Source organism: Ascaphus truei, chromosome 19 (assembly GCF_040206685.1).
Source record: "Ascaphus truei isolate aAscTru1 chromosome 19, aAscTru1.hap1, whole genome shotgun sequence".
NCBI classification, from domain to species: Eukaryota; Metazoa; Chordata; class Amphibia; order Anura; family Ascaphidae; genus Ascaphus; species Ascaphus truei.
Window position 1 is genome coordinate 20,657,131 of NC_134501.1, and position 16,427 is coordinate 20,673,557.

Sequence of the window (16,427 nt, forward strand, 5' to 3'; positions counted from 1 at the left end):
ATCTATCCATATACTGTATCATCTATCTATCATCTATCCATATACTGTATCTATCTATCATCTATCCATATACTGTATCTATCATCTATCTATCTGTCTATCTATCTATCCATATACTGTATCTATCATCTATCTATATACTCTATCTATCTATCTATCTATCTATCTATCTATCTATCTATCTATCTATCTATCTATCTATCTATCTATCATCTATCCATATACTGTATCTATCTATCTGTCTATCTATCCATCCATATATCTATCCTTCTATCGTATCTATCCATATACTGTATCTATCATCTATTCTATCTATCATCTATCCATATACTGTATCTATCATCTATCCTTCTATCGTATCTATCCATCTATCTATCATCTATCTATCATCTATCCATTTACTGTATCTATCTATCTATCTATCTATCTATCTAATCTATCTGTCTATCTAATCTATCTGTCTATCTAATCTATCTGTCTATCTGTCTATCTGTCTATCTGTCTATCTGTCTATCTGTCTGTCTATCTATCTATCTATCTATCTATCTATCTATCTATCTATCTATCTATCTATCTATCTATCTATCTATCTATCTATCTATCCTGTCTATCTAATCTATCTGTCTATCTGTCTGTCTGTCTGTCTGTCTGTCTGTCTATCTATCTATCTATCTATCTATCTATCTATCTATCTATCTATCTATCTATCTATCTATCTGTCTATCTAATCTATCTGTCTATCTGTCTGTCTGTCTGTCTGTCTGTCTGTCTGTCTGTCTGTCTGTCTGTCTGTCTGTCTGTCTGTCTGTCTGTCTGTCTATCTATCTATCTATCTATCTATCTATCTAATCTGTCTATCTAATCTATCTGTCTATCTATCTATCTATCTATCTATCTATCTATCTATCTATCTATCTATCTATCTATCATCTATCTATCATCTATCTATCTATCTATCTATCCATATACTGTATCTATCTATCTGTCTATCTATCCATATATCTATCCTTCTATCGTATCTATCCATATACTGTATCTATCATCTATTCTATCTATCATCTATCCATATACTGTATCTATCATCTATCCTTCTATCGTATCTATCCATCTATCTATCATCTATCTATCATCTATCCATTTACTCTATCTATCTATCTATCTATCTATCTATCTATCTATCTATCTATCTATCTATCTATCTATCTATCTATCTATCTATCTAAACCATACAATACCGTTTGAAGCACAAGATCAGGAGACAGCACTCTGGTAAGTTTGATCACACGTTTTTGTATTGAAAAAGACACATAAACCGACGTTTCAGTCCCCCAGTGGGACCTTTCTCAAGGTGGTGAAGAAAGGTCCCACTAGGGGACCGAAACGTCGGTTTATGTGTCTTTTTCAATACAAAAACTTGTGATCAAACTTACCAGAGTGCTGTCTCCTGATCTCGTGCTTCAAACGGTATTGTATGGTTTATTATTGCTTTATGGACAAGCACCCAATTTTTTCTACTTGCAAGTGGAGTCCCGGCTGCTTCTGTGGATTCTATCTATCTATCTATCTATCTATCTATCTATCTATCTATCTATCTATCTATCTATCTATCTATCTATCTATCTATCTTAACTATCTATCTTAACTATCATCTATCCATATACTGTATCCATCCATCCATCCATCCATCCATATACTGTATTTTTGTATCTTTCTTTGTATCTTTGTATCTTTGTATCTTTGTATCTATCTATCTATCTATCTATCTATCTATCTATCTATCTATCTATCTATCTATCTATCTATCTATCTATCTATCTATCTATCTATCTATCTATCTATCTATCTATCTATCTAATCGTCTCTCCCCTCAGGGAATATACCTTAATCTCCCTCTCCCCGTTTTATTCTTTCTCCAGATTGTGGCGCAGAAAAGAATCACCAAAGGTCTGTTCCTGAAATATGGAAAATACGCTGGGAAGTCCACCATCACTGTGAGCACCGGGGCAGATACCGGGGCAGATACCGGGACAGATACCGGGGCAGATACCGTAAAAAGACAGATACCGGGGCAGATACCGGGAAAGGGCACATACTGGGGCAGATACCGGGGAAGAGCAGATACTGGGGCAGATACTGGGACAGGGCACATACTGGGGCAGATACCGTAAAAAGGCAGATACCGGGGCAGATACCGGGAAAGGGCACATACTGGGGCAGATACCGTAAAAAGGCAGATACCGGGGCAGATACCGGGAAAGGGCACATACTGGGGCAGATACCGGGGAAGAGCAGATACTGGGGCAGATACCGGGGCAGATACTGGGACAGATACCGTAAAAAGGCAGATACCGGGGCAGATACCGGGAAAGGGCACATACTAGGGCAGATAACGGGGAAGAGCAGATACCGGAGCAGACCATGGGAAATAACAGATACTGGGGCAGATACCGTGGAAGGGCAGATACTGTGGTAGATACCGGGGAAGGGCAGATACCGTGGAAGATACCGCGGAAGGGCAGATACCGTGGAAGATACTGGGGAAGGGCAGATACTGGAGCAGATAATGGAGAAGGGCAGATACTGGGGCAGATACCGGGGAAGGGCAGATACTGGGGCAGATACCAGAGAAGGGCAGATACTGGGGCAGACACGGAGACAAGATTTCAGGGGGCAGTTGGTGGAAGCGTAGGTCTTGGGGTAGGAGTAGATCCCAGGGCAGTTGCTGATATTGATCTCCCCGCAGGTGATCGCGGAGGAGATTTCAGGGAATAATGGATATGTGGAGCTGTCATTCTGTGCACGGAAACTGGATGACAAGGTAAGTCATAGTGTCCCCCCCCCACCTACCCCCCACCAGGGGACAGACACACAGTGCTCCCCCCCCAGGGACAGACACAGTGCCCCCCCCGGACAGACATAGTGCCCCCCCAAGGGACAGACACAGTGCCCCCCCCCCTGGACAGACACAGTGCCTCCCCAAGGGACAGACACAGTGCCCCCCCCCGGACAGACACAGTGCCCCCCCCCAGGGACAGACACAGTGCCCCCCCAGGGACAGACACAGTGCCTCCCCCAGGAACAGACACCGTGCCCCCCCCCCCTGGGACAGACACAGTGCCTCCCCCAGGAACAGACACTGTGCCCCCCCCAGGGACAGACACAGTGCCCCCCCCCGGGACAGACACAGTGCCCCCCCCCCCGGGACAGACACCGTGCCCCCCCCAGGGACAGACACAGTGCCCCCCCAGGGACAGACACAGTGCCTCCCCCAGGAACAGACACCGTGCCCCCCCCCAGGGACAGACACAGTGCCCCCCCCAGGGACAGACACAGTGCCCCCCCCCCAGGGACAGACACCGTGCCCCCCCCAGGGACAGACACAGTGCCCCCCCCAGGGACAGACACAGTGCCCCCCCCAGGGACAGACACAGTGCCCCCCCCAGGGACAGACACCGTGCCCCCCCCCAGGGACAGACACCGTGCCCCCCCCCAGGGACAGACACCGTGCCCCCCCCCCAGGGACAGACACCGTGCCCCCCCAGGGACAGACACCGTGCCCCCACTAGAAGGCGGTGCTGTGGTGTGAGGCGCAGCAGCAGCCCCTCTGGGGACCTGGCCTAAGGGAGAATTATTTCTCTTTTTATCAGGATCTCTTTAGTAAATCGGATCCATTCCTGGAAATCTATCGGGTTAATGATGACCAGAGCGAGCAGCTGGTGTACAGGACAGAGGTGAGTGTGAGAGGAGCTTGTGAGCATACGGTGAGTGTGCGCTCAGTTAGGTGAGAGTGAGAGGAGCTTGTGAGTATACGGTGAGTGTGTGCTCAGTTAGGTGAGTTTGAGAGGAGCTTGTGAGCATAAGGTGAGTGTGTGCTCAGTTAGGTGAGTGTGAGAGGAGCTTGTGAGCATAAGGCGAGTGCGCGCTCAGTTAGGTGAGTGTGAGAGGAGCTTGTGAGTATAAGGTGAGTGTGCACTCAGTTAGGTGAGTGTGACAGGAGCTTGTGAGTATAAGGTGAGTGTGCGCTCAGATAGGTGAGTGCGAGAGGAGCTTGTGAGCATAAGGTAAGTGTGCACTCAGTTCAGTGTGTGACAGGAGCTTGTGAGTGTGCACTCAGATAGGTGAGTGTGAGAGGAGCTTGTTAGTATAAGGTGAGTGTGCACTCAGATAGGTGAGTGTGAGATGAGCTTGTGAGTATAAGGTGAGTGTGCGCTCAGTTAGGTGAGTGCGAGAGGAGCTTGTGAGTATAAGGTGAGTGTGCGCTCAGTTAGGTGAGTGTGAGATGACTGTGCTACCTCTTCCCCACTGGCAGGTCATTAAGAACAACCTCAACCCTGTGTGGGAGCCATTTAAAGTGTCTCTGAACTCATTGTGCTGCTGTGAGGAGAAGAGAAAGCTCAGGGTGAGACCCCAAACCCCCCAGTCCCAGGAATCACTGCTTCATATTTTACTATCTGTTCCCCTCTGTATCCCCCCTCCCCTGCCTCTCTAACCTCCATCTCCTCCCCCTCTCTCCTGCCTCACTCTCCCCTACTCTCTCCTGTCTCACTCTCCCCCCTCTCTCCTGCCTCACTCTCCCCCACTCTCTCCTGTCTCACTCTCCCCCCTCTCTCCTGCATCACTCTCCTCCCGCTCTCCTGCCTCACTCTCCTCCCGCTCTCCTGCCTCACTCTCCCCCACTCTCTCCTGTCTCACTCTCCCCCACTCTCTCCTGTCTCTCTCCCCCCTCTCTCCTGCCTCACTCTCCTCCCGCTCTCCTTCCTCACTCTCCCCCCCTCTCCTGCCTCACTCTCCCCCCTCTCTCACATGCCTCACTCTCCCCCTCTATCCTGCATCATTCTCCCCCTCTCCTGCCTCACTCTTCCCCCCCTCTCCCCCCCTCCTCCTGCCTCAATCTCCCCCCCCACCCCCTCTCTCCTGCCTCACTCCCCCCCTCCCTCTTGCCTCACTCTCCCCCCCCGCTCTCCTGCCTCACTCTACCCCCCTCACTCCTGCCTCACTCTCCCCCCCCACCCCCTCTCTCCTGCCTCACTCCCCCCTTCTCTCCTGCCTCACTCTCCCCCCCTCTCCTGCCTCACTCTCCCCCCTCTCTCCTGCCTCACTCTCCCCCCCTCTCTCCTGCGTCGCTCTCCCCCTTACCCCCTCTCTCCTGCCTCACTCCCCCCTCTCTCCTGCCTCACTCCCCCCCTCTCTCCTGCCTCACTCTCCCCCCCCACCCCCTCTCCTGCCTCACTCTCCCCCCCACCACTCTCTCCTGCCTCACTCTCCCCCCAACCCCCACTCTCCTGCCTCACTCTCCCCCCCCACCCCCTCTCTCCTGTCTCACTCTCACCCCTCTCTCCCCAGTGCCTTGTCTGGGATTACGACTCCCGTGGAAAACACGATTTTATTGGAGAATTTTATGCGAACTTCGAGGAGATGCAGAAAGCGATCGGAGAGAACAAGGTGAGACTGATGTACTGTATGAGGAGGGAATGGGTTGTTTCTCTGGAGTTAACCCGTGATGGTCTGTGCAATTCGTGCCATTAACCCCGTGGCTGCCAGCGCTGGGGGGGCTCACCCTGCAGACTTGCTCTGCTTCTCTCCCCAGGTGCAGTGGGATTGTGTGAACCCCAAATACAAGATCAAGAAGCGGAATTACAAGAACTCTGGGGCGGTCATCTTGTCCGATCTGAAGGTAAAACGCTAACGAGAAAACCTCAGAATCCCAGCGATGTACAGGCATACCCCGCATTAACGTACGCAATGGGACCGGAGCGTGTATGTAACTATGTAACACAGGCATACCCCGCATTAACGTACGCAGTGGGACCAGAGCATGTATGTAACACAGGCATACCCCGCATTAACGTACGCAATGGGACCGGAGCATGTATGTAACACAGGCATACCCCGCATTAACGTACGCAATGGGACCGGAGCGTGTATGTAACTATGTAACACAGGCATACCCCGCATTAACGTACGCAGTGGGACCAGAGCATGTATGTAACACAGGCATACCCCGCATTAACGTACGCAATGGGACCGGAGCGTGTATGTAACTATGTAACACAGGCATACCCCGCATTAACGTACGCAGTGGGACCAGAGCATGTATGTAACACAGGCATACCCCGCATTAACGTACGCAATGGGACCGGAGCATGTATGTAACACAGGCATACCCCGCATTAACGTACGCAATGGGACCGGAGCGTGTATGTAACTATGTAACACAGGCATACCCCGCATTAACGTACGCAGTGGGACCAGAGCATGTATGTAACACAGGCATACCCCGCATTAACGTACGCAATGGGACCGGAGCATGTATGTAACACAGGCATACCCCGCATTAACGTACGCAATGGGACCGGAGCGTGTATGTAACACAGGCATACCCCGCATTAACGTACGCAATGGGACCGGAGCGTGTATGTAACACAGGCATACCCCGCATTAACGTACGCAATGGGACCGGAGCATGTATGTAACACAGGCATACCCCGCATTAACGTACACAATGGTACCGGAGCATGTATGTAACACAGGCATACCCCGCATTAACGTACGCAATGGGACCGGAGCATGTATGTAACACAGGCATACCCCGCATTAACGTACACAATGGGACCGGAGCGTGTATGTGACACAGGCATACCCCGCATTAACGTACGCAATGGGACCGGAGCATGTATGTAACACAGGCATACCCCGCATTAACGTACGCAATGGTACCGGAGCATGTATGTAACACAGGCATACCCTGCATTAACGTACGCAATGGGACCGGAGCATGTATGTAACACAGGCATACCCCGCATTAACGTACGCAATGGGACCGGAGCATGTATGTAACACAGGCATACCCCGCATTAACGTACGCAATGGTACCGGAGCGTGTATGTAACACAGGCATACCCCGCATTAACGTACACAATGGTACCGGAGCATGTATGTAACACAGGCATACCCCGCATTAACGTACGCAATGGTACCGGAGCATGTATGTAACACAGGCATACCCCACATTAACGTACGCAATGGGACCGGAGCATGTATGTAACACAGGCATACCCCGCATTAACGTACGCAATGGGACCGGAGCATGTATGTAACACAGGCATACCCCGCATTAACGTACGCAATGGGACCGGAGCATGTATGTAACACAGGCATACCCTGCATTAACGTACGCAATGGTACCGGAGCATGTATGTAACACAGGCATACCCCGCATTAACGTACGCAATGGTACCGGAGCATGTATGTAACACAGGCATACCCCGCATTAACGTACGCAATGGTACCGGAGCATGTATGTAACACAGGCATACCCCGCATTAACGTACGCAATGGGACCGGAGCATGTATGTAACACAGGCATACCCCGCATTAACGTACGCAATGGTACCGGAGCATGTATGTAACACAGGCATACCCCGCATTAACGTACGCAATGGTACCGGAGCATGTATGTAACACAGGCATACCCCGCATTAACGTACGCAATGGTACCGGAGCATGTATGTAACACAGGCATACCCCGCATTAACGTACGCAATGGGACCGGAGCATGTATGTAACACAGGCATACCCCGCATTAACGTACGCAATGGTACCGGAGCATGTATGTAACACAGGCATACCCCGCATTAACGTACGCAATGGGACCAGAGCATGTATGTAACACAGGCATACCCCGCATTAACGTACGCAATGGGACCGGAGCGTGTATGTAAAGCGAAAATATACTTAAAGTGAAGCACTGCCTTTTCCCCACTTATCGATGCATGTACTGTACTGCAATCGTCATATACGTGCATAACTGATGTAAATAACACATGTGTAACAGGCTCTATAGTCTCCCCGCTTGCGCACAGCTTCGGTACAGGTAGGGAGCCGGTATTGCTGTTCAGGACGTGCTGACAGGCGCATGCGTGAGCTGCCGTTTGCCTATTGGGCGATATGTACTTACTCGCGAGTGTACTTAAAGTGAGTGTCCTTAAACCGGGGTATGCCTGTAATACCCCTCTGAGGTGTAATATATGTGGCAGTGCGTGCGGTGGTGCGGTGGTGCGGTGGTGCGGTGCTGCAGTGCGCGCGTGTGGGAGTGCGCGCGTGTGGGAGTGCGCGCGGTGTGGTAGTGCGCGCATTGTTGCTTCGGGGGGGGGGAGTTATTGGGGCCTCAGAGTTGGGCGAGTTATTTGGGCCTCGGGAGGGGGGGGGAGCTATTTGGGCCTCGGGGGGGGGAGTTATATGGGCCTCGGAGGGGGGAGTTATTGGGGTCTCGGGGGGGGGGGGGAGTTATTGGGGCATTAGGGGGAGGGGGCATTATGGTTCTGCTCTAATTCTCTGTTCCGTTGGGTTTCAGATACACCGGGTGTATTCCTTCCTTGATTATATTATGGGCGGCTGCCAAATACACTTCACAGTGAGTGACCCCCTCTGTACCACACCCCTCTATACCACACCCCTCTATACCACACCCCTCTATACCACACCCCTCTATACCACGCCCATTACTGAGACGGACAGGTACCACACCCCTCTATACCACGCCCATTACTGAGACGGACAGGTACCCCACCCCTCTATACCACGCCCATTACTGATACTGACAGGTACCACACCCCTCTATACCACACCCATTACTGAGACTGACAGGTACCACACCCCTCTATACCACACCCATTACTGATACTGACAGGTATCCCACCCCTCTATACCACACCCATTACTGAGACTGACAGGTATCCCACCCCTCTATACCACACCCATTACTGAGACTGACAGGTATCCCACCCCTCTATACCACACCCATTACTGAGACTGACAGGTACCACACCCCTCTATACCACGCCCATTACTGATACTGACAGGTATCCCACCCCTCTATACCACACCCATTACTGAGACTGACAGGTACCACACCCCTCTATACCACGCCCATTACTGAGACTGACAGGTATCCCACCCCTCTATAGCACGCCCATTACTGAGACTGACAGGTACCACACCCCTCTATACCACGCCCATTACTGAGACTGACAGGTATCCCACCCCTCTATACCACACCCATTACTGAGACTGACAGGTACCACACCCCTCTATACCACGCCCATTACTGAGACTGACAGGTATCCCACCCCTCTATACCACGCCCATTACTGATACTGACAGGTATCCCACCCCTCTATACCACACCCATTACTGAGACTGACAGGTATCCCACCCCTCTATACCACACCCATTACTGAGACTGACAGGTATCTCACCCCTCTATACCACACCCATTACTGAGACTGACAGGTACCACACCCCTCTATACCACGCCCATTACTGATACTGACAGGTATCCCACCCCTCTATACCACACCCATTACTGAGACTGACAGGTATCTCACCCCTCTATTATCACACCCATTACTGAGACTGACAGGTACCACACCCCTCTATACCACACCCATTACTGATACTGACAGGTATCCCACCCCTCTATACCACACCCATTACTGAGACTGACAGGTATCCCACCCCTCTATACCACACCCATTACTGAGACTGACAGGTATCTCACCCCTCTATTATCACACCCATTACTGAGACTGACAGGTACCACACCCCTCTATACCACACCCATTACTGATACTGACAGGTATCCCACCCCTCTATACCACACCCATTACTGATACTGACAGGTATCCCACCCCTCTATACCACACCCATTACTGAGACTGACAGGTACCACACCCCTCTATAGCACGCCCATTACTGAGACTGACAGGTACCACACCCCTCTATACCACGCCCATTACTGAGACTGACAGGTACCACACCCCTCTATACCACGCCCATTACTGATACTGACAGGTATCCCACCCCTCTATACCACACCCATTACTGATACTGACAGGTATCCCACCCCTCTATACCACACCCATTACTGATACTGACAGGTATCCCACCCCTCTATACCACACCCATTACTGAGACTGACAGGTATCCCACCCCTCTATTATCACACCCATTACTGATACTGACAGGTACCACACCCCTCTATACCACGCCCATTACTGAGACTGACAGGTATCCCACCCCTCTATACCACGCCCATTACTGAGACTGACAGGTATCCCACCCCTCTATTACCACACCCATTACTGAGACTGACAGGTACCACACCCCTCTATACCACACCCATTACTGAGACTGACAGGTACCACACCCCTCTATACCACACCCATTACTGATACTGACAGGTATCCCACCCCTCTATACCACGCCCATTATTGATACTGACAGGTATCCAACCCCTCTATACCACTGATACCAGGGTCCCCTGCACGACTGACGTGTCCCTTATTGTCAAGGATACGTGTCCCTATTGTCACGGATACGTGTCACTCTACCCCATATTTAAGCTCTGACATACACTATTCTCCGTGTGTTATAGGAGGGTCCCCTTTTCTAAGTGACATTTGGGGTCTCTGTATTTCTTTTAAGGTGGCGATAGACTTCACAGCCTCGAACGGAGACCCCCGAAACAGCTGCTCCCTGCATTATATTAACCCCTACCAGCCCAACGAGTACCTGAAGGCGCTGGTTGCTGTGGGGGAGATCTGCCAGGACTACGACAGGTGTACAGTCTAACCCCCTGCCCCCCCCACCCCCTCCCTGCGTCTGTGCTGTGTGTGCCCGGGGGTGAAGGGGAGATATGCGAGGGACACACGCAGGGTGTTCTGTGTGTCACCGTGTGTTCTGTGCGTCACCGTGTGTTCTGTGCGTCACAGTGTGTCCTGTGCATCACAATGTGTCCTGTGAGTTCTGTGTGTCACAGTGTGTCCTGTGCGTCACATTGTTTCCAGTGAGTTCTGTGTGTCAGTGTGTCCTGTGTGTCACATTGTGTTCTGTGTGTCACAGTGTACTCTGTGTGTGATAGTGTGTTCTGTGCCTCACAGTGTGTCACAGTGTGGTCTGTGTGTCAGTGTGTGTTCTGTGCGTCACATTGTGTGTCTGGGTGTCACAGTGTGTTCTTTGCGTCACATTGTGTCCAGTGAGTTCTGTGTGTCACAGTGTGTCCTGTGTGTCACATTGTGTCCTGTATGTCACAATGTGTTCTGTGTGTCACATTGTGTTCTGTGTATCACATTGTGTTCTGTGTGTCACTGTGTTCTGTGTGTTAAAGTGTGTTTTGTGTCACAGTGTGTTCTATGTGTCTGTGTGTCCCATTGTGTTCTGTTTGTCACAGTGTATTCTGTGTGTGATAGTGTGTTCTGTACATCACAGTGTGTCACAGTGTGGTCTGTGTGTCACAGTGTGTTCTGTGTGTCACAGTGTGTGGTCTGTGTGTCACAGTGTGTGGTCTGTGTGTCACAGTGTGTGGTCTGTGTGTCACAGTGTGTGGTCTGTGTCACAGTGTGTGGTCTGTGTCACAGTGTGTGGTCTGTGTCACAGTGTGTGGTATGTGTGTCTGTGTCTGTGTGTCACCGTGTGGTCTGTGTCACATTGTGTTCTGTATCAGATGTGCTCTCAGGTGTTGTTCTCCCAGTATTAGGTGTTGTAATGTAAAGATTTTGGATTCAGCCAATAACTTACACACTCTTGAGTCAGTAAACAGTCTTAGGCTGTGCTTATAGTGCCAGCGACAACGACGCGACGTCGCGGCAAAACAAATGCATTGCCACCGTCGGGTCTGCTTAGAGTAAGCGCGACGCGACAGAGCGACAGATTGGTCGCGATCGCTGGAAGTCATCTCTATTTGATTTTCCAGCGACCGTCGCGTCGCCGGCACTATAAGCGTAGCCTTAGAGATGTAATCAAAAAGGGTTTTTTACTTAGCTTCGGTTATGTTCTCAGTTACAGCTTGCACAGCTAAACAGCATACAACAGGAAAAGGCTCCAAACACCTGAGGAAGCCCCAATTAGTCTAGTCTGATCTCGAGAGAGCGAGGGGAATTCTTGGCCTGGCACCTGCACGGTCCATGGAAAAGCTCCTGGAACTATCCCAGCCTAGGCTCTTATTTTTAACATATTTGTTAGGCTTCCTCCAATCAGTGCTGAGTGTTGTAGCAACAAATGCATACTTAAACTGATGAGTCACCCTTCCTTTGTAGTAAACAACTCTATATATGGTAGCAAACATGTGACAAGAGAGAGAGCTCTGCTTACCCAAAGCCAGTGGCGTAGTTAGAAATGCCAGGGCCCCATTATCTCTCTCCCCCTCCTCCAGCTCTCTGACTCTCCCCCTCCTCCTCCATGCCTACCTGTGGGACAGAGTGGGGATAGAGGCAGGTGGGGGAGAGATGAAGGTATGCGGTGGCAGAGGCCCACCAGAGTGAAGCAGAGGAGCAGCCGGCAGAGACGTTAGGAGTTGCACGAAGGCAGAGCAGGATGGCCTGGGTGGAGCGTGCCCCAGAAGTCCGACCCGGAAGGCTTTCTTACTTCCGGAGTCTATGCTGCTACAGTGCACTCCTCCCCGGCCTACCTGCTCTGCCTCCGTGCAAAATCATAGGGGGAAAAATTCATGCATATTTTACGGCACTCAAAAAACAGGAATTTCTGCATGCAACACATCTCTAAAGTGCAAGATGCGTGTAGCATCCTTCAAATCATTTCTATAATAAATAGATGAGACAAATTATGATTTTTTTTGTTTAAGACAGCACTTCTATGTATTGTATTTGGCCACCTCAACTAGCATTGCAGGTTAGATCTCTTAGAAATGGGCCACGGAAAGCGGCCAGGGACCTAATATGAAGACCCCCAGAAGTAAATTCTGTGATGTGCATTAAAAGGGACACAGCCTGAATGTTATGTCACAGGGCAGTCATTCTGCAGACTCCCACTAATCTTCTGTAGTCCATTAAGTAATGCTTTGTACTTCCATATGATATGGGTAATGGGGCTTGTAAATACTGTACGTTGAATGGCTTTAATAGTTGGGTTTTTGTCACAACTGCTTTGTAGCTGTACAGCAGGGGTGCACAAACTTTTTGCCCCGTGCCCCCCCTGCCTGCTCTCCCCCCCTGCTCGCGCCCCCCCTTACCTTGTATCAAGCGTCACATTGACGCTGTGGGGTCATGTGACTTCACGTGACCCCCGCAGCGTCATTTGATGACGCGTCGCCCAAAATCATCAGAATCAAGGTAAGCGAGTTGCAGCGGCCTCGCGCGGTCCCCCGGCATTTCATTTAAATGCCTTGGGGGAAGAGCACGGGGCCACTGTAACCGACGCGCCCACCCCAAAAAATCTCACGCCCCCCCCCTCTCTACAGTATAGAATTCTGCATCATTAAAATTATTACATTTTGCAAGTGAAGTGAACTTCCCACAAAGTATTTGCACATCTAAACCAAGGAAATATCAGTTTAGATCCTAAACCGGAAACACAGTGCACATCCAGTGAAACTTAAACACGGTACAGTGCCTAAATATATATGTATAGATATCTATTAAATAAAATGGTGTTTTAGTTTAACATTTTGGCCAAAGTGTTGTAAGCCCCTGAGCCACTACACGGCAGACCACATCTCAAGGGTCCCTAACACTAATATAAATTAGGGTCCCTAACACTAATATAAATTATTAATAACCTGTGCATTACTGTCTCTGGTTTTAAATATACATTGCCATGCTCAGTAGCACTCCTCTGTGACACTTATATGCTTATATATATGTTGTGGTTATTTTGGGGGTTCAATATGAGCTTGCAGGTGTCCTGTATGTTTTAGATCCTAAACATCCCAGAACCTGGGAATTATCTAACGTGAAACAAACTGCTGATATCCTTGGTTTTTATCACCAAGTAGGAATTCCATGAAGTTTATTAAGAAACTTCTTCTGCCATAGAAAGAAAATCAAGTACTGGAAAATAAGCTTATTTTTTTTTTTGCATTTTAAAGCACCTTAGCCACTTTCTAGAGAGAATATGCTTCTAATCGCACGCAGACTAACACAGTGAGACTTTGTTTTGACAATGTCTATATATCTCTGAATAAGGAAATAATGAAACACACACTTCATTAAATATAAGCATATCGTTTGCACATTGCGGGTCTTGGGTGCCGGTTCTCCCCCTCCAGTCGGCGTCCCGGCGGGCGTCAGACTGAAGCAGCCGGTAGAGAAGTTCGCAGCTGCACGGAGGCAGAGTAGGGCGCCGACTGGAGGGGGACGGCAGGCCCGCAGGGGCTGCACGGGCTATAGCTGCGCCCCTGCCCAAAGCACATGTTAGGGTATACTTAAGCTGATGGGTGGTACTTCCCCATTCAGGTGTGTCGTGGCTCCCTGTATTAGGAGTGTCTGGGCTCCCTGTATTAGGTGTGCCTGGGCTCCCTGTATTAGGCGTGTCGGGGCTCCCCGTATTAGGTGTGTCTGGGCTCCCTGTATTAGGTGTGTCGGGGCTCCCTGTATTAGGTGTGTCTGGGCTTCCATGTATAAGGTGTGTCGGGGCTCCCTGTATTAGGTGTGTCTGGGCTTCCATGTATAAGGTGTGTCTGGGCTCCCTGTATTAGGTGTGTCGGGGCTCCCTGTATTAGGTGTGTTTGGGCTTCCTGTATTAGGTGTGTCGGGGCTCCCTGTATTAGGTGTGTCGGGGCTCCCTGTATTAGGTGTGTCGGGGCTCCCTGTATTAGGTGTGTCTGGGCTCCCTGTATTAGGTGTGTCGGGGCTTCCATGTATAAGGTGTGTCTGGGCTCCCTGTATTAGGTGTGTCGGGGCTCCCTGTATTAGGTGTGTCTGAGCTCCCTGTATTAGGTGTGTCTGGGCTCCCTGTATTAGGTGTGTCGGGGCTCCCTGTATTAGGTGTGTCGGGGCTCCCTGTATTAGGTGTGTCTGGGCTCCCTGTATTAGGTGTGTCTAGGCTTCCATGTATAAGGTGTGTCTAGGCTTCCATGTATAAGGTGTGTCTGGGCTCCCTGTATTAGGTGTGTCTGGGCTCCCTGTATTAGGTGTGTCGGGGCTCCCTGTATTAGGTGTGTCTGGGCACCCTGTATTAGGTGTGTCAGGGCTCCCTGTATTAGGTGTGTCGGGGCTCCCTGTATTAGGTGTGTCTGGGCTCTCTGTATTAGGTGTCTGGGCTCCCTGTATTAGGTGTCTGGGCTCCCTGTATTAGGTGTCTTGCTCCCTGTATTAGGTGTCTTGCTCCCTGTTAGGTGCCTGGGCTCTCGTTGGGGCTCCCCTTATTAGAAGTATCATGCTCCCTGTATTAGGCGTGTCAGGGATCCCCTTATTAGAAGTGTCATGCTTTCTGTATTATGTGCCTTGGTTCCCTGTATTAGGTGCCTGGGCTCTCTGTATTAGGTGCCTGGGCTTTTTCTGAAGCCAGGGTCACGTTTGGTATGAATGGCTCCCGATAGCATTAACACAGTTCCCTTTTAAATCACTCCAAGTCCTGTAATATTTCCTCCACTTTATTGGGAAAAGGCAGCAGGGTACAGATACTTGTGGATGGTGTGTAGTGGTGATTATTAGTTAGAAACCGGTAAAAAGAGATGGCCTCACCAAGGGGGATAAACAGAGAAGGGTCCTGTACTCACTGTCTCCATGGTGGAAAAGGAAGTGAGGGGCAGTGTGGGTAAAGGGAATAGTCTAGGGCAGACTATCTCTGAACAAACAGGAGGGGGGGCAGACTAGCCCATTCTGGTGAGGATCTCAGAAACTGCTGTAGCAGCTCACTGATTCCATGCTCGCAGGCAAGGAATGCAACATTGTTGCAAGCCACACAGGCACAGTGTGTGTGTGAGCAAACTCCATGCAGCTGGGAATAAAATCTGACAGGCAGAAGCTGCAAAGGAGAGAGGGGGGGTGAGTCAGAAATGTAGTTCTTGTTCCATGACAGGGCTCCTTGTATTAGGTGGCTGGGCTCCCTGTATTAGGTGCCTGGGCTCCTTGTATTAGGTGGCTGGGCTCCCTGTATTAGGTGCCTGGGCTCCCTGTATTAGGTGCCCGGACTCCCGCTGTATTAGGTGCCTGGGCTCTCTGTATTAGGTGCCTGGGCTCCCCTGTATTAGGTGCCTGGGCTCTCTGAATTAGGTGCCTGGGCTCCCTGTATTAGGTGCCCTGGGCTCTCTGTATTAGGTGCCTGGGCTCTCTGTATTAGTGCCTGGGCTCTCTGTATTAGGTGCTGGGCTCTCTGTATTAGGTGCCTGGGCTCTCTGTATTAGGTGCCTGGGCTCCTTGTATTAGGTGCCTGGGCTCTCTCTATTAGGTGACTGGGCTCTCTCTATTAGGTGCCTGGGCTCCCTGTATTAGGTGCCTGGGCTCTCTGTATTAGGTGCTTGGGCTCTCTGTATTAGGTGCCCTGGGCTCTCTGTATTAGGTGCTGGGCTCTCTGTATTAGGTTCTTACTCATGCTGTCGTTGTTCCCTTCTCTAGTGATAAGAGATTCTCTGCGCTGGGATTTGGAGCTCGGATTCCTCCAAAGTAGAGGTAAGAGACGTTTGTCTCCCC

The 16,427-nt window shown here is 50.3% G+C and overlaps 1 protein-coding gene across 1 annotated transcript in view; it reads left to right on the forward strand.

The window, feature by feature from the left end:
* LOC142470182 (copine-7-like) overlaps window positions 1-16,404 on the forward strand; it is a 41,279-nt gene extending 24,875 nt beyond the window's left edge. Inside the window, exons 4-12 of the mRNA XM_075577160.1 lie at window positions 1,917-1,991; window positions 2,744-2,818; window positions 3,648-3,731; window positions 4,310-4,399; window positions 5,344-5,442; window positions 5,588-5,674; window positions 8,354-8,413; window positions 10,486-10,619; window positions 16,353-16,404. Coding sequence (XP_075433275.1) covers window positions 1,917-1,991; window positions 2,744-2,818; window positions 3,648-3,731; window positions 4,310-4,399; window positions 5,344-5,442; window positions 5,588-5,674; window positions 8,354-8,413; window positions 10,486-10,619; window positions 16,353-16,404 — 756 coding nt within the window. The remainder of the gene's footprint in view (window positions 1-1,916; window positions 1,992-2,743; window positions 2,819-3,647; window positions 3,732-4,309; window positions 4,400-5,343; window positions 5,443-5,587; window positions 5,675-8,353; window positions 8,414-10,485; window positions 10,620-16,352) is intronic.
* Window positions 16,405-16,427: the final 23 nt, after the last annotated feature.